We start from the raw sequence: 17,734 nt of genomic DNA, 5'->3' as shown, positions 1-17,734 counted from the left end.
TGAGGGGCAAGAAAGGGCATTGCCGACAGCTACCAAAAGGTAGACAGTCCTGGGCTCCGAACAAGACCGGGCCGAAATTTATTACGGCGGCGATGTCGCCATCGCTATCGCTGCCGTTGAAAGCCTTTAAAATGCAAATAAATCAAAGACAAATGACAAATTGTGAATAATTTGCCAAAGGGCCAAAACACTGTAGCGTTCGTGGTGGCCAGGAGGGGTTCCACTGGCTCAAATGAAATATGTGGGCTAACAAAATGTATGGCAGTCGCTTAAATTAAATGAAGGACTTTACCTGTGGCCCCGTTTCAATAAAAATAAATAAAAAATAACTTTTGCAAAGTAGACCTAAAGTGGGAATCCGAAACTGGGCCCGAAATGGTTTTACCGCCCACGGATTTCACCTGCAGGCTGAACGAAATCTCCCAATAATTGTAATTTCCACTTTAAGCCACTTTAATTCGTATTCCACAGCATCGAAAAACACAACTGGAAAGTACTGCGGACATCGTAAAGTGTGAAACAAAAGTGTCGGATGGGGAAAACGAATCGAACTCAATGGCGTTCCGTATACGCCATGTATGCCACAGTCAACATTTTCGTCCTCCTTTCCGTTCCTTTTTTTGGCATCACAAGGGCATCACGTAATAGCATTTCCTTGCTTTTCATTTCTTAAAATATGAATATTTTCTTTACTTCAATCTGAAAGAGGTTGCCACGCCTCCGCGGAACAGTTTCGGTTACGCCCCAAAAAAAAAGTATTCGCTTGTGTGTTTTTGCATATGGATGTGTGTATAGGCGTAATATGATTATATTTTTTATGCCCCACACATACTTTGCAGGCTCATATTTTATGTTTTAGAATATTATTTTTTATTTGTTTGTTTTTGCTCACGTTAAGGCAATTGACGGTGTTGTGTTTGTTGCTACGTTGGCGCAAATAAACTTTATGATCGGCACGTAGCCATATACACATAAATGTGCGCCCAAATGTTTGTGTTTTGGAAAAAATTCTGCTGTTGGGGCAGGCTCGCGAAATCTCACGAATATATCTTTAAATTCACACATGTATCTTAGACTTTGATGTACACCAAAAGATAAATCAAATGGTAATATAAGGCCACATGGTATCGTTAGAAAAAAGGTTTTCGGAGTGTGTTCGTAAATAATAATAATAAAAATTAATTCCACAAAGAAACTTAAGGAAAATTAAGTATTGTAAAGCTCCTCTTGAAATTATTAAATATTTTAAATACTTGCCATAACTTCATTAGAGTTCCATCCGCACACATGAGCAGATAAATTCCAGTTTGTTCTTATTTAGATAACGACTGAATTTATATGCCTAGGCATCTTTATGTCTGTGTTTTTGTAGCCAGTGCTGTTGGAATACGATATCTGCATCACGCGTGAGTTATTATGCCAACTGCGTTTTGGCTCCTTAGGCACGACATTTGCCAAGGCCATTTGGTCATGGTTTATGCCACGCGTTGCCCATCTCATGCCCCGCCTTTGTATAATTTTGTTTATATCTCGCATGTGCGGCATGGTGCAAGCGAGTGGCTCGTTTTAAAATTTATAATGTAACCGAGCGGGGCAGCCTTAGTTGGTCTCCTAGCAATGGAAACAAGACAAAACATGGAATGCAATCACAGACTTCCCCAAAGAGCGCAGGATTGGAAAGGAAACGGCACTGCGGCAAAATAAAATACAAAGTAGTTTTATTTATAATCAGATTTTGGGAATATGTATGCCGTTCTATGGTCTGCAATTGACAGCTTTGAAAATTGCTTAATACTTGTATAACCAAAACATATCCAAATCTTAAAAAAAAAAAAAAATTTGTGTGTTTTTTTTGTATCTTTTTGTTTAGTGTATGCGAGGCAGACCCCGCAGCATACAGACAATACATATGAATCACATACGCACGCAGACGAGCTGTAAGTGTCTTCCCGTATGTGCTTCTGTGGCCATTGTTTATGGCCGGGAACATGGGCGGATTGCTCCTCCTGGGTGGAGCTGGTGGAGCTGGTGGAGCGTGCCTGGAATTTAGAAAAAGCGAAAGCTTACGCCACATGTATTGCATTGAATGCCACAATTTGGGTTGATATTTTTAAAGTGGCAATAGAAGTGCTGTGTGCGGCATCGTGCAGTGGGCGGTGTCATTTTAATGTATCTCCACAATGGAATCCGTGGACAAATCGGCCACCAGGGCATCGTAGACGGCATGCGGCACCACCGTACCCACAATCTTCTTGTTCACATCGGTCTTCACGCGTATGATCTGGATCTTGTGTCCGTTCTTGACGATAATCAGCTCGATTCGGTCCCAAATCGGTAGCATCAATCCGGAGAGCACATGGTAGGTGCGCATCCGGAGTCCCACCTCACAGCCCGTCGGCATGGGACAGGTGCGATTCCAGTAGACGTGGGAGCACATATTCAAGCACAGGTCGTACTGCTGTACCCAGTATTTTTGGGCCTCTTCCGGGCTGACCTTCACATAGCGCGATGAGATGGAGCCGTGCGTCTCCAGACGCACTTGGGGACCTGTATTGGGTCGGTAGATTTGCAAATTGATCTTCGATACATCCGATGAATTGGACGGCGCCTGCAGGCACAGAATTGAGGAGTTCTTGTTTTGGCGCAGCTGCTGTAGAATATAGAAGCCTTCGTGCTCGTGCTGGACCTCCTTTCGGTATCTATTGGTGTTTTAGGGGTTAGCGAAATAATTGGTACCCATGTCAAGCTCAACTTACTTGGCAAGTGCCGTCTCAAATGACATGCCACGTTCCACTGTCACCGTGTGGAGTTCGGTGGCCGCCGTTCCAGTGGCGTGATTCCTGATGAATCTCATCAGCTTGATGGATTTAACACTGGCCCCATGGGCATCCAGGTCGAGTATACCCAGATCAAAGCGGCCTGTGCGCTTCATTTGCATGATCAGTGAGTACATCTTGTCCAGAAAGAATTTAAATAGCGCATTCTGCACCTCCACACGGCAGCCAAGGATGCGGTTTAGGAACTTGGATATATTATTACTATCCTTCTCCACGCTGAACACCTTGACCTTGTTCTCCTCCCGCACATTGATCATACCCACGCCGGCCATTGCCACACAGCAGTCGTAGAGGAAGTCACCCTTGTAGGATTGTGGCACTTGAGACTGGTCCAGTGGCTTATCGCTGGTCAGAAGTTGCATCACATTCTCCAGGGCACTGCGACCGATGCTATTGTCGATATTGAACTGGGAGAGGTCGCGGGCATCGGTGGCACGACGGTCGCCTTGGGTAAGGGCACCCAGGCTCTCCAGCCTCTTGGCCACCGTGGAGGCGAACCGGCGTTCACCGGCCAGATCCGTGATCACAAATACGTACTCGGGCGAGTTCACCTGGTTGGAGCGATGGGTGCGGCCAAATTGTTGGATGGCCCTATCCGCGCTCCATGGCAGTTCCAAAGTGATGTGCAGACGACGCCGCTGATTGGAAACCCGCTTGTCACTCTGTAAGGATATTCCACTGGAGGCCGCCTCCGAAATGATGGCGACGTGCTTGCTGCCATCCATGAAGCGCTGCTTCTCGCGATAATTGACCAGGTCCATTGAGGAGTCGTTCTCGCAGCGCGGCTCATACTTGTAGCCATCGTACTCGGAGCGCACCACTCTGCCGCGGCGGCCCGTCATCTCTGCCACCAAGTTGGTGCCACCCAGTTCGGAGATTAGTTTGTCCAGCGTGTTGGGCGGCAATCTCTTGCCCAGAATCTCGATTTTCTCCAGCAGCATTTCACGCATATTGATGCAGCGTTCCACATCCCGCTCCGTGATATTTGCCTTCTGGGGCTTGGTATTGTCGAAGGTGTAGCTGGGCTCGCCTTCGTTATCCTGGGCCCGCATATTGCTGCACAGATGCTGCAGAATGCGCTCCTGCATGGTTATCTTCTCCACTGTTTCGAGGCATAATTATAATAATCATAATCAATTATTCTAAATCCACATACCTTTGTCTGCCTTCGGCGGTCGTCCGCGACGCTTTCGTCCGGATTTGATACGCTCTTCATCCGCAGTCCAACTGCTCTCGTACATCTCGATGTCGCTCTCGCCCGCCTCGGCGTCCATATCGTCGTCGAACCAATCGGGATTCATTTTGGACCTCTTAGGTCTAGATGGGCGGCAACGTGCCTCCGGCTCGAATTCACCCGTATTCAGCAGATGGTGAAACGAGTCGCGCTTGGGTGCTGGGAAGTGCTTCTCCACGAACGACTGGATGATCATCTTGGAGGTGGAGACAAAGGTGACCAGCTTTCCATGATGACGTTCTAGGTGCTCCAGTGTGCGCGATTCCCCTGTCGATTGAAGGCCAATGACCACCGCCTTGCCCATTCGAGTGGCTTGCCGCGTCATCTTGACCACATGATTCACTTTGGAGGCGATGCACAGGTTCTTGAAGAAACGCTGATGGGCGCACCAGAATTGGCAGGTTATTATCTTCTGCACCCTATTCTCGATGCACATCAGGCGACAGGCCTTCTGGAACTTCTTGTTTATCTCCGCCCAGAGTTCGGCAGCCAGGTTATAGCTCTTGCGAAACTCCTTTGGCATGGTCACCTCCTCAATGCGAAAACTCACATCCTTGAAGCTCAGCTGACGAGCTATGTAGGTACCTCTGAGCTTCATATCCATGGCTACGATTTCCATGGCTCCAATGCCGCGCTTCTCGACGGCGTTCACAAATTCGTAGAACTCTGGATAGGCGGTACCTGGACCCCATAGGCCCAGTCTCACCATATAGGCCATGTTCCGGGGCTCACTTGCTCCTGTGGCCGAGGCATAGACCACTCTGGCTTTTGGCAACAGTTTCTGCAGCTCCAGAACAGTCGTGCCCGTCTTGGTGGACTTGCCAACATTCATCAGGCTAAGGTTCTTGGCCTTGTGGCACTCATCGAAGACGATCACGCCTTCGAACTTTTTGCCAAGCCAATGGACCAACTGGCGCAGACGAGTCTTGTACTTCGAGTTGGCCGTCAGCGATTCTCCAATCAAAGCTGTGTAAGTGCAGAATATCACACCGCGCCTGAAGTTCTCATTTTCTTCGGAATCAATGCGGCTGTACTTAAACTTGCTGATGGCCGCCACACGGATCTTTTCATGGGCTCCTATATCGGCGAGATCCCGCTCTGCATCGAACTTGAGGTCATTGGAGACGGAGATCCAAAGGGCGCGTTTTCGTCCCTTCACGTAGTTGTCGAAAATGATGCCCGCAATGGTGCGCCCCTTGCCCACACCAGCTCCATCGCCCAGCAGGAATCCAGCTCGCTCGCCGCTGGGCAGGATCTGCTCGTGAGCCTGGCAGGCATAGACCACCGCCTCCAGCTGCAGGGCACTCAAACACTCGGTGGTCTTCGAGGGCAGGGCCAGCTGGTAGGTTATATCGGGCAGCTCAACGGATGACAGAGTGGCCGTTTCCACGACGGCATCGGGATGGCCTCTACCAAACTTGAGTTTGCTTGGCCAGTAGGCTGCAAAGGTGTCCGCCACGCCTATTTCCTCATAGTCGACCTCCTCATCCTCGACCGCTTGTTCCGGGGGAAATATGGGTGTTTTCGTCTTCAAGGGATCCTGTAGCATAGCACCTGGAAAACCCGAGTATGTCATGGGCAAGGCCATGTAGGGATGACCACTCTGCAATAGCTGATGCAGTTGGCTGGCCGTGAAACTCTCTAGTTCGGTCACCTTCAGTTGGCCAATTCCCATCGCTGGTTGCACCATTTGCACATTGGTGATTAATCCATTCGGACCAGTGGTATATTTGACGGCTATATCCTGACCGTGTGAGTTCTTAAGTCGCGTGACTATCGGTCCTTGTTGCAAGTTGTGCTGCTGATCGATGGAAATACGCGCAGCAAGCGGATTATTTACCAACTGAACGCCTGCGTTTCCCATTTCCATCGCATTTTTGGCCATTGAATTGGTTGGTGCTGCTGATTGTGAAGAAATGCCCACGGGATTCGGTTTTAGAAGTACTTTATCCTCCGCCAAGTACTTGACTGTAGGCACAGAGATGTATGGATGAGTTTTATATACTGTCTCCTTTGGGGATTCATTCGTATCGTCAGCCGCAACCATGGGCAAGGAATCCAGTTCCGCCTGGAGGCGTGCATCAATTTCAGATTCCATTTTCTTGGCATTCAATGGCCGCGTGTGTGCTCTTTCAACTGTCTTCAGCTCCGTGGGAGTCTTAGCCAGTGGAGTTGGAGCTGGTCGTGGCAGCTCTTTAGTTGCAAACAGAGATTCCAGTTCACCATTCAGGCGTATGTCGATCTCGTCCTGCTCCTTGTTACCAGCATCATGGGTTTTCTGGGCATTAGGGCTACTAATATCGTTGGAACTTCTATTGGCTGGCTGTTTCTTAGCTTGAGAAAGTATTTCTAAAAGCCGTATATCATTGCTCCAAACATTACGATCGGCTTTAGTTTGTGCTTGATTGTTTATAGGCGGCTGATCTACAAACTGATTTTTCTTTTGCTGCACGGAGCTGTAACTTGGTTCCTTTCTGACCTCTTCCCTCTGATAGGTGTAGTTGGTGGGTGGAAGAGGCGGCTCTGGCTTCTTAAACTGATTATACTCAGCCGGATGATAACGCGATGCATCTGCACTCGGCTTATGTACGTACACCACCTTCGCCGGCAGATTTTGTTCGATGTCCATCTTTGTAGTGGGCTGGTTGGCCTTCTCTGACATAACTAAATTCACCGGCTGGCCGTACATGGAAGTGTATTGTATTTGTGCATTTGGGTTGACTTGAGTTCTAGCATTCTGCATAAGTCTGCCATTTGTGCCTTCTGTCTCCGATTGGTAACCGGTTTGCTTGGAATAAAAATTCCTCTCAGTCTGACGTCTTAATATATACGTGTTTCCTTCCGACTCCGAAAAGTAGCAGGTTTCCGGATCCAATTTCTTCTTCGGCATACTTGCTGCAGTGGGCTGTGGCAACTTCGAGTACCAGGCACTATTATTTTGGCTAGAGTTTGCAGCATTATTGTCAAAATGTGTTGGAACATAGCTTTCTTTGCGTGTATTTAGGTTCTGACCTTTATTTTGATTTTCTTGAGCCGTTGACGTCCTCTGCTTAAGATTTGCCGAAAACATATTGGTGGAACATTCCGGCACCTTGAAAATTTTATTTTCATCCGGTTCAACATTTTCATTATTTGGTGCACTTTCACGCACGGATCTCGCACGATTGGATACGTTTGATTTGGCACGCGAAGGCAACATTTGTTCATCGTCCGTGTAGTACTGACTATTTGTCGTACTACGCGAATTATTTCGAAGTGGCCTATTATAATTAACACCCTGTGGGCCATCCTTGGTATTTGGCCCGCCCGCTGACGCGTTCAGAAGTGAGGTTTTGGAAGCACTGGCTGCTGCCTGCCGTTTTCTATTCGGCCCCGGATCAAATTTCTCACTTTCTGTCATTAGCTGTGGCTTTTGCCCCTTCTGTGAAATATTTCTGGAATTCGTACTGGTCTCGCATTTCGTATTGCCTTCTGCATACGAAGCGCCGCGATTGGTGGCCTCGTCCAATGGAGTCGCCCTAGCGCGGGAATAGGGACGACGTCTGAACTGGGCCCCTTGGTTCTCCTGGTTAGGTGGTGGTCGGGAACTGGCCGACCTTCTGGTACAAGGCATTTTGTTAGTTTCGCACTCACTGGTTTTAGAAAACTTATTCGTTTTCCGTTTTTTTTTTAATTTTTACGATTTATTTCAATTGCCGATATGCACTGGGGAAAGGAGTCTCATCAACTGAGGAAAATTGTGTTATTTCGAGCGACTATAGTTTTCCCAATTTCTCATAGCCTATTAGGTTAAGTACTAATCGGACAAAAAATCAGGGCTTACTTGTTTTTATTTCCTTTTTAGCTTGAAAGAAAAAGTCGAACTTGAATGCAAATATGTTTCCAAAAGAATGTGCCGCTAATTTAAAAGTACTCCTTTGATTGTATTGCAACCAATTCAAATATCGTAGAAAGAACTTTCTTGACTTTCGTAGCCAAAATATCTTTAAGATTTGCAGCCCGTGGCAAATCCCGTGAGTCAGTTGGCATAACACAACAGCCCACGATGGCACATAAATTCTGAGCAACCGTTGACTTCCGTTTCGCCATCGATCGATGGTCGTTTTGGGCCAAGGAAACGAACGGGTTTGCTGGCTCTGGAAGATTGCGGCAGGGAAGACGGTGGCAAGGGTCAGGGGGCAAGGGGCAAGGGGCAAGGGTATCCGTGGTGGAACGGTAAATGATAATCACAAAAATGGCCTGCAACATGTGTGCGGAAATGCGCGACGCGACTTTTCCAGCGAAAGAGTTTTCACAGCCCTTTGGGCACTTTGCCTGATTGGCAGACTGGCTTGTGGCAAAGGAGGACTACATAAGTGGGCGGCGGGGAAACGGCACACGGGCTGGGCAAAAGTTTTCCAGGCCATTCTAAAGTTTCCAGGCGGAAGGCGGAAGGGAACTTTTTGGCTTGGCTTTGGCTTTGGCTTGGTGTTTGGTTTTGGGTCTGGTCTTGGGTTCCGTTTTGCCCAACTCTTGACTGTCGACGTTTGGTTTTGGCCGCCAATAACTCAACAATATTAAGGTTGGCACGTGCGTCCCCCTTTTCCCCGATCCTGCTCCTGCTCCTGCTCGTGGCCCTGGTCCTAGTCCCGCTCCCGTTCCCGGTTCCAGTCCAGGCACTGGGTCTCCTTGTCTGGGTCCGGGTTCTTGCCGCTTCTGGTCTCCGTTTGTCGCAAAGTTTGTGGCTCGTTAAGCAAATTCAAACGACTTAAGCGGCAACACATGTTCGCAAACAGCGGTCGATGGGCGGGTTGTCGTTGCCATGTCCTCATAACTCTTGGCTGATGCTTCACTTTGTTCCAGTTATTGCTCTAAATCGCTCATATTTGCAAAAACTATTAAATAAGCTTGATCATGACAGTGTGCGGGATTCCAGGCGATGACAAGACAGTTGCAAAACGGGAAAATGTGTGCCACAACAATTTGGGGGCATGAATAAAACAAAAGATTTCGGTTTAAGACATTGAGTTAATATTTTATTTCGAAACTTATTTAGTATTTCTAAGGCTATGTTCTGTGCAGGATATATAAATAAGTGTTAAATATTATATGACTGATTTTCAAAGTATTTTTTGTCTAAAGTGTGTTTACCCGTTCGAAGTACAAGTCTAGATTACCATCTAAGGATATTATTATTTGATTTCCAGTGGCTAATTGTCTTCCTCCCTTGCTCCCCTTTGCAGATCCTCCCCTGGTGACGCTGCGCCTGGGCTCAACTTTGACACCGGATGATATCAAGGAAGGCGATGATGTTTACTTCGAGTGTCACGTACAATCGAATCCTCAATGGCGGAAACTGTTGTGGTTGCATAATGTAGGTCGCAGTGGGTTCGAGTAGTGGCCAGGAGTGAGCCGGGCAGTGCCACCTACCCGGGCATCCATCCACTTGGATCCGGCTCCGGCTCCATCCCCAGCCCACGGGTGGCATCCCTGAAAGGCGTCTGCTTGGCTGGCTCCTTGCATTCGGTTCTGGTTAAGTGCCAATAACATGGCAGGTTGCGTATGCGTTGAGGTGGCTGCTCCTCCGTTAGTGTCGACCGCCGACGATGTCCTGATGCATGGATCTGCATTTGCTCATTTCCATTCTAGTGGTTTTCTTTGGCCCGGCTGTGGGCTATATAGGTGGTGGTGGTGGTGGTGGTGCCATTTTGGGTAAAATAGTTTTGGGATTTGCGGCATTGATTTTGCCGTCGCTCAACTGCAATCCGCAGTCGCTTGGCAATCACTCAGGCCAAGTTCCCATCCCACCCAGTCACTACCACGGCAAACTACGGCCAACAACCCACTTCCTCTCCCCAGGGAGGAAGTGTGTTTTGCACCAGGGTGTGTGTGTGGAATTTTTGCCTTTCGGATGCGCTTAGCGGATTTTGGCAAATTGAAATTCGAACCCGAGTGGCTTTAGAACGGATTATTGTTGGGCAGCACTTTGGCTGAATAATCCATTACTGCATTAGTTCGGTTTTGCTAATAGACTTACAGACTCGGAAACTCCAGCAACAGCCTCTTATATTTTAAGATATTGTTTCAGAGTGCTAATTACTTTGAGCCCCTCTGCAAAGAGTTGTCAGAAAATAGCCAGAACACACCATGGAAAACCATTTAAGCAGCGTAGCCATGTTATTGATTCAACCAGTCCACTATATAATACAATACTAGTTCACCATAATGTTACCATTTGATTACAGGGCATTCATCTGGAGCACAATACGTCCGCCCGCGTCATTCGCTCGAATCAGAGCCTGGTGCTCCAGAAGATTACGAAGCATTATGCCGGGAACTATGCGTGCAGTGCCATAAACGACGAGGGCGAGACGGTCAGCAATCAGTTGCCACTGCGGGTGAAATGTGAGTAGTCCTTTAGTCCTGCACCCAACCCTTTAAACAGGAACAGTGATGCATCAGCGATTTTAATCATAAATTTGCCAGGCGGCACTTTGTTTGAATGCATCATCTATCTGGAAAACGCTGGCATTTTCGTGCCCCATCTTTTCCTGCCACTCGGAGCTCGTCTGTTTTCTGGTTTCTTATCATAAAGTCAGGGCTGCAGCCGTCGCAGTTGTCATACCCCGACTAAGCCCTCTTTTTTCCCCCACAGCCACGACTCATTTGATGTATTGCAATTTGCCTTTTTCTTCTCCAGGGCTGCTCTTATTTATATTTTTTCCTGTTTTTTTATTTGGTATTTTTTTTTATCCTGTTTTGTACTGTTCTCCGTCCGTTTTCGTTTTACAACTCAGGCGAGGAGTCTTGGCGCAGTTGCACGTCAAGGCTGGGGAAAAAAAAAAAAAATATTTTTCATTCCGCTCTTTGCATAAATACAACATTTTTGCTTGGCTTCGTTTGTCTGGAGCGCTGTTGCGAATTTCATATGCTTGCCACATGCGTTGGCTTTGGCCATATTTCATAGCAGCTGCAACTGCAGTCGGAATTATTCTTCAATTTAACAGCCCGCGAAAAGTTGCTGCTGCCTCGCAGCTTATGGAGCCTGAATCCTCCCCCCAGCTCCACTCTAAAAATCCATCCCCAAATTTAAGCAATTTGACAGAGACGCCTGGCCTGATGGGGATGGTGATGATGATGAGGATGATTGTAATGAGTCGGGTGCTGGTACTGGTCCTGGTACTGGCACTGCTACTGGCTTAGTCTAGCCGGATTCTGGTGCTGAGCGAAACACATGTAGCTGTGTAGCAGTGCTTTTCCCCAGCTCTGAGCCATACAAATTGCCGCTCAAGCTCAAGTACTGCACACACAGACACTCATATTTTGACAGGCGCATTGCTGCGAGCCATAAATTAAATGGAGTGCGCCGCCATCGCACTAGCTGGATTTTGCCTCCTGCCAGTGTCTTCGTCAAGGATTCTTGTACACTACGTGCACTGCAGAATGCAACTTCAAATCATTCAATTATAGCTGCCTGGGCTGCGTAAAAAGAATGCAGCTTTCATCAAGACTTTCGCTTTAGGAGCATGGAAAACTTTAAAAAATAAAACACAACAAAAAGAAAGAAACATTTGAACTGGTTGGAAGTGCAGTGCCTGGCACACTGGGTTTTTTTTAGCAGTGCATCATAAATTTGGGATTAAATTCCGTGCTGATTGAGCCACATGAGCGCAGTTCCAAGTCAGTTGAATGCATAACTTGGATGATGAGGCACTACAGGCATAAGGTTATAATTAAACATTACACGAGTTACATAATAATTGATTCAAATAAATGAAAGGGATATTACTGAGCCATAGACCAAATGGAAATCCTAATGCGGCTTCATTTTGGCTATATATCTTTCGTCCTTTCAGCCAAGTGGCTTTCCCACCCAGTATCCCATTGAATTTGGCTCATAACTTCGGTCAGTTCTATGTAGGTGGGTCCTGCCCTTCAGCCATTCAAGTGCGGCTTAATTAGCAAAGCGACTGAGTAATCACTTCACACACTTTGCCCACCCTTTAAATATGTATAATACCAAAGTTGGCAACAACAACATTAGCTAATGTTACTCGAATTGGAAGTAATTTTCCGGCTAATTAATTACGCCCCTCGGTTTTTGTGTACATTTTTGAAGATAAACAATTCATCAGAAATTCAAGTTGCCTTCCAAAAATGTGCGAGCGGATGTGCCACACTGGGAGCGAAAGAGAAAACGACAAAGTTGGCACGTTGACGACAGCAAATTACGCATACGCCACGTGTGCCGTCAGCTAATAATCCTTTAACATTTATGGAACGCCTATTTACCTGGCAAGTACTAAATCATGTTGCCACATTAATTAATTTTCCGTAAACGAGAAAAGGGTCCGGTGCCTCCACTCGAAGGCTTTTCCATCGGCATTTTCCCACCTTTCGACCCCTTTTTTCACCCCCCCCTTCCATTTAACTGACTGGCTGACATGATGATGCGAAGGCGTCGCTCATTCGGTCGGTCCCTGCTGTCTAAATCACTTTTGTGCGTTTTTCACCTGCCACGCCCACACAAGCCAAATACTCCGGCTCATTTCCCAAACGATTTTCGGGACATTTTAATGTCCTGCCGGTGATACGCGGCATCTGACTGGTTACTCAACAGGTGCACGACCGAAAGTAAGAGACTGTGATTTTACAAAGACAAAGCTTCCGGCGATTGGTTTTATTTTGAATTTATATTGCCAGAATATTCTGACGAGCCTATTTGGTATTTGGTTGGCATTGATGAGCTGGCTGTTTCGCAGCGTTTGTGAGATAACTCTTAGATTAATATATGCTTTCAAGTTTTCATTAGCTAACAGAATTACATATCTAATTGTCTTTTATATCTTATAATTGTTTAAAACAGTTTCTTTGTTCATTTCCACGTGCTTTATTGAGCCGTTTCGCATTATTTTCTCGACTGACTTGTCTTAATCTTCTTATTACAGACACGCCCATGTGCAAGCACGCCGACCGCGTGATATTAATTGGCGCCTCCAAGGACGAGACCGTCGAGGTTGTGTGCGAAATTCAAGCCGATCCGCCGCCGCGGTAAGTTCAAAAACAAAACAAAGCAAAACAACAGCAAGAATATCAGAAAAAAGCTTCCAGCTTATCCTGTTCCCCCTGTTCCCCCTGCAGCCCTAAGTCCCCCCTCCTCGTAAAGGTTGTTTTTTTTTGCTGAGTTTGTAGGCGATTGCTTCCGGTTTCCTGTTGAAAGGAAGTTGGTAAAATTGACAAATGATTGTGATTGTGTGTGTGTGCGGGCGCGTGTGTGCGTAGCGGAAAATGCTGTTTATTTTGTAGGAAATGTGAGAAAATTTAACAATTTTTTGTTGCCATTTTCATTTGTTGTATTTTGTTGGTTGTTTTTCCATGCGATTCTCCCTTTTAATTCGGTTTTTTGTTTGCCGTCCTGTTTTTTTCCTTTTGTTACTCGTTTCTCCGGACCTTAAATTGTTTATTTTAATTCATTTTAAATGTGCAACTGGCTTGCCATCCACATCGCCATTCGCCGTAGCTTGGATTTAGTTGGACAGCGAGAATGTGGCCCTCTTTAATGTTTTTTTAATGAGGCCACACCACCGAGGCCCGGCCAGCTGCCACTCCTGCTCAGTCCGAGATCTCTGTGCTGTATACTGTGCACTGTATATTACTTCTGAGGCCATCCCAGTCCCAGTCACTGTCTTGTCTTGTATTTAATTTCAAATTTTTTGCATGTATTCCTCGCCGCTGCGCTGTTGTGCTGCGTCTTGTGCTGACGCTTTATGCTAAAATAATTAATCATTAGCCGGCGGAAAATATGCGAGGCCGAGGCCAAGGCAGCTGCGGCGCCGTGTAATTGTTGTGGCTGCTGCTGGCGGGCTGGCTGGCTGGCTGGGGGAAAATGGTCGGAAAACGGGAAAATATCGAAGCAAACTGGCTGGAGCAGAGCGTGAACATTAAAAAGCTGCTGCCAGCTTCAAGGCGCTTGAGGGGCGAGGGAAGTAGGACCGACAGTAGGGCGACAAGTTAATTTATCAGCATTTAAGCGCCTGACAAGCGGCGGGGTAAAAAATGTATTACCACACCATATTAATGTATTAAAATTTAATCGAAACTGTTGCGGAACTCTAAGAATTAAAGCTTTTCTGTCCCAACAGCCAAATCAGTAAACTAATATAGATTAATGCCATTGAGTTTCAGTTTCTTACGAAATAATATTAAACTAATATAGATTGATGCCATTGAGATGTATCAGTTTCTTACGAAATAATAGTAAAGCTTTTTTTTTGTTTTTCAATCAGCAGAAGTATTGTGTGGAATTAAAAGTTGTTGCGCAAAGAGAAGTTATATGGAACATTTCACTTGATTAATTACCAGAAATAAATCAATAATACTGGCCTTGTTGTTGACATTGAGCATTTATGTGTTGCATCAATCGGCCCGCATATTTTCTGTCTTTTATTGATGTCATACACCTTTTCACTCTTGTATGTTTCTGCTTTTTAAATGGATTTCTGTTTTATTGATTTACGTTTATTTTGGCACCGCCAAGATGCGAAAGCGTCCGACCGAATATGCCAGCGATAATTAACCTTTTAAAAGGCTTCCAAATGTGTGAGTTTCGGTCCGAGGACTGGGCCTGCCTCCATTCGCTGTGTGTCCGCTTAACCTTTAATATTTTAACAAGCTATTTTAAAAATGAAAAACTTCGCAAACATGTTTCACTCGCCGGCTCCAGCTCCCCATTTTACCTGTCCTTTTCCGTCGCTGTCGCTCGTCCTGCCTCCTGCACACACACACACACACACACACGCATACAACTGTCAAAATGTCAACGCAACTTACTCACACATGTGCACAAACATTTTGCAGGACTTTTCGCTGGAAATTCAACAACTCGGGCGAAACTCTGGACGTGGGCAGCGAACGATTCAGCGTGAACGGCAGCCGCAGCATTTTAAAGTACACACCAGTCACAGATCAGGTAAACACGCCATTTCCCCCCTTTCCCCCCTTTCCCCCTTTCATGTATATATGTATATGTATATATTTGGCTATGTCCACAGTGGAGACCGAAGTCAGCTCCGGGCAATTAAGCAAGAGCCGCATTTTAAATAATAAATAAATATGTATTCGCAGGATTATGGCACACTGTCATGCTGGGCCTCCAACGAGGTGGGCACCCAGCAGCATCCCTGCCTCTTCCAAGTGGTGCTAGCCGGTAAGTTTCGCATTCAGATTGGTAAGAATGTGCTCTCTGTCAGTGGTTCACAAGCTCTGGTTGCACGTTGCCTAAGAATTCCTATACCACAACTAGTAGCAGCCAAATCGCAATGGTTGTACTTACATTTGTAGATCGGAAAGCATATGTATGCTTATTACATGTCCTTATTATATATCCCTATATATAACCCTGAATAATGCAGATATATCTTAAGGATATATCCAGGAAAAACTGTAAAAGTTGTAAGAACTGTAGAAAAAAAGAATTTCCTGAAGAGCCTAAGCTTTAGCTTTGTTTTTGGATAATGCCGAAAAAGTATCATATTTCTATACAAAACCCTATATATTGCAGATATATCTTTAGGAAAAACTCTAAAAGTTGTAAGAACTGTAGAAAAGGAGAATTTCCTGAAAAGCCTAAGCTTTAGCTTTGTTTTTGGATAATGCCGAAAAAGTATTATATTTCTATATATAACCCTATATAATGCAGATATATCTTAAGGATATATCCAGGGAAAACTATCAAAGTTGTAAGAACTGTAGAAAAGAAGAATTTCCTGAAAAGCCTAAGCTTTAGCTTTGTTTTTGGATAATGCCGAAAAAGTATCATATTTCTTGCCACTGCCAAAAGAATCAACAGTGTGCAAAGCCTCCTTGTGTCAGCGCCAAAATCCCCATATGTACTCCGAGTGGCAAGTGCCGGCTTTTCCTATGCCATTGGTTTGTTGCCATTGCTTCATTACGTGCAATTTGACCTTAACATGTTAATGCCGCATGCAAACACAGCCAAACACAGAGTACTCCCAACTGGAGGGCAATCCATGCCTCCGGATAACCGGACGGCCGGCGCAGAGTCATACCGAAAGCCAACAAAACCAGAGTTGTGGACCATTGTGCATTTTGGGAGCCTGGGGATTGGGATTCAATTCACAAAAAAAGCAAAAAAAAAAGGAAACCAACAAAGCCAAAACCAATGCTCATGCTCCACGCTTTGACTTTTCTCGATGCTGCTGCTGTTGCTGCTGCTGCTGCTGCTGCTGCTGCTTGTTAATTTCCTGCGTAACGGGTACCAACATAAATCTGATTTTTGGATGCGAATGTGTGCGGACTGCAAATGCCATTCCGATTCCAGCACTGCCGAATGCCGTCAGCAATTGTACCGTCTTCAACCGAACTGAACTGAGTGTTGACATACAGTGCATACCGGGCTATGACGGTGGACTGCCGCAAATATTTGTGCTCGAAATGTTTTCAACACGCACCGGCATCACCAGGTAAGCATATTAATCAACTATAACTACAGCTGCCAGAGGCTCAGGATGCCCCACCCCCACTGGCCCCCACTGCCCCCATCGCCCCCTTTCACTTCCGCTCGGGGGCTTGATTTTAAGCCGCTTATGTCCGGTCCAAGTTGACCCCGGCGCCCAGATATGGAACATATGTCAAACAAATGGGGCTCCATATCGTTCCGGTAAAGCACATTTCGCATTCATGTATGTGCGTGGCATTTGACCTCTGTGCTGCTATAGAAACACTAGCTTTAATCAAATAAAAATATGCGAAATTACCTGCTGGGAATATCAATTATAATTCTGATCCCTAATCTCAACAAGGTGCTTTGAGAATTATCTTGTACGTACACGTATATTAGTTATAATTTTATTTATCGTAAGGCTGGGCTGAGGTTACTTGTTACATCGATTTGATTTTTAGTTTATTAAAGCTTAACTATAATGAAAAATTTTATGTGACTTAATTCGGTTTTGTTTTATTGTGATTACTAAAAGATACGTGTTTTTAAAAACATTGCCAACTGCTGCAATCAGCGCTTGACAAACGAGTAACTCCGCACAACTGCTCGAGAATAATAGGCTTAAATGCCCAGTTAAGTTTGTGGCAGTGCTGATAATAACGACCATGCTTAGCTGAATGCCATTCCAGCTCCACAACCGCATCCCCAAGTGGAAAGATATCTGGTCTTGACACCTCACAAGGACAGATGTACCAGCATGATTTTATTCAATAATAGTTTTGGGTGAGAGATGGGGCAAATGTGTTTCAAGTGCCTTCACCTCCCAGATATGTGCACATTTATAGCACTCCATATACATATAGGTGTGTAATTAGGCGTGAAGCAGTTCGCTCTTGGGCAGGCTGTTTGTCCTGAAATGGGTCCTTGAGCTATTGCATTCATAGTGGTTATTAAATGAGTATACATGCTTATGGTAAATAGGGAAATGAAATTCATATGCGCACATAACATTATGCGAGGGTTGTCTCCATTTCATTTTTCTTTCTCATAAATGTATGCCAAATTTTCGTTGGGGTTTCAAGCAAGCCAAATAAACATATCTTATTAAAAACAAAGACATCGTCAAAGCAAACAAAAATAAAAAATAAAAAGAAAACGGAAGGAAATTGAAGCCCACAACGAAGCGCAGCAAACATCGTCATCAATGTTAAAATGTTTAGCAGA

General features: G+C 45.6%; 2 protein-coding genes across 2 annotated transcripts in view; one reads left to right on the top strand and one right to left on the bottom strand.

Annotated features, from left to right (window-relative positions):
* The window catches only part of LOC6541124 (neural cell adhesion molecule 1), a 69,629-nt gene that overhangs the window by 39,528 nt on the left and 12,367 nt on the right, over window positions 1-17,734 (top strand). The window contains exons 10-15 of the mRNA XM_001968885.3: window positions 9,294-9,424; window positions 10,296-10,455; window positions 12,999-13,101; window positions 14,908-15,019; window positions 15,175-15,256; window positions 16,391-16,532. Of these exons, the coding sequence (XP_001968921.2) occupies window positions 9,294-9,424; window positions 10,296-10,455; window positions 12,999-13,101; window positions 14,908-15,019; window positions 15,175-15,256; window positions 16,391-16,532 (730 nt within the window). The remainder of the gene's footprint in view (window positions 1-9,293; window positions 9,425-10,295; window positions 10,456-12,998; window positions 13,102-14,907; window positions 15,020-15,174; window positions 15,257-16,390; window positions 16,533-17,734) is intronic.
* LOC6543014 (protein strawberry notch homolog 1) lies at window positions 2,023-7,684 on the bottom strand. Its single transcript, XM_001968886.3, has 3 exons — window positions 3,994-7,684; window positions 2,757-3,939; window positions 2,023-2,699 (listed from the first exon to the last, which is right to left on the bottom strand). Exons 1-3 carry the CDS (start codon window positions 7,682-7,684, stop codon window positions 2,165-2,167), a joined length of 5,409 nt encoding a protein of 1,802 aa, XP_001968922.1. The 3' UTR covers window positions 2,023-2,164.

The sequence above is a fragment of the Drosophila erecta genome, unplaced genomic scaffold (assembly GCF_003286155.1).
Source record: "Drosophila erecta strain 14021-0224.00,06,07 unplaced genomic scaffold, DereRS2 tig00000055-arrow-pilon, whole genome shotgun sequence".
In the NCBI taxonomy this organism is placed as follows: domain Eukaryota; kingdom Metazoa; phylum Arthropoda; class Insecta; order Diptera; family Drosophilidae; genus Drosophila; species Drosophila erecta.
Note: the sequence above shows the minus strand (reverse complement) of the source record. Positions and strands in the feature narration are given on the sequence as shown.

Excerpts from the sequence above, each read along its gene's own strand:
- LOC6543014 (XM_001968886.3), bottom strand. The coding sequence starts at position 7,684 with ATGCCTTGTACCAGAAGGTCGGCCAGTTCCCGACCACCACCTAACCAG. Across the intron at positions 3,940-3,993 it reads ACCGCCGAAGGCAGACAAAG|TGGAGAAGATAACCATGCAG; the intron begins GTATGTGGATTT and ends GCCTCGAAACAG. Across the intron at positions 2,700-2,756 it reads TTTGAGACGGCACTTGCCAA|ATACCGAAAGGAGGTCCAGC; the intron begins GTAAGTTGAGCT and ends AAACACCAATAG.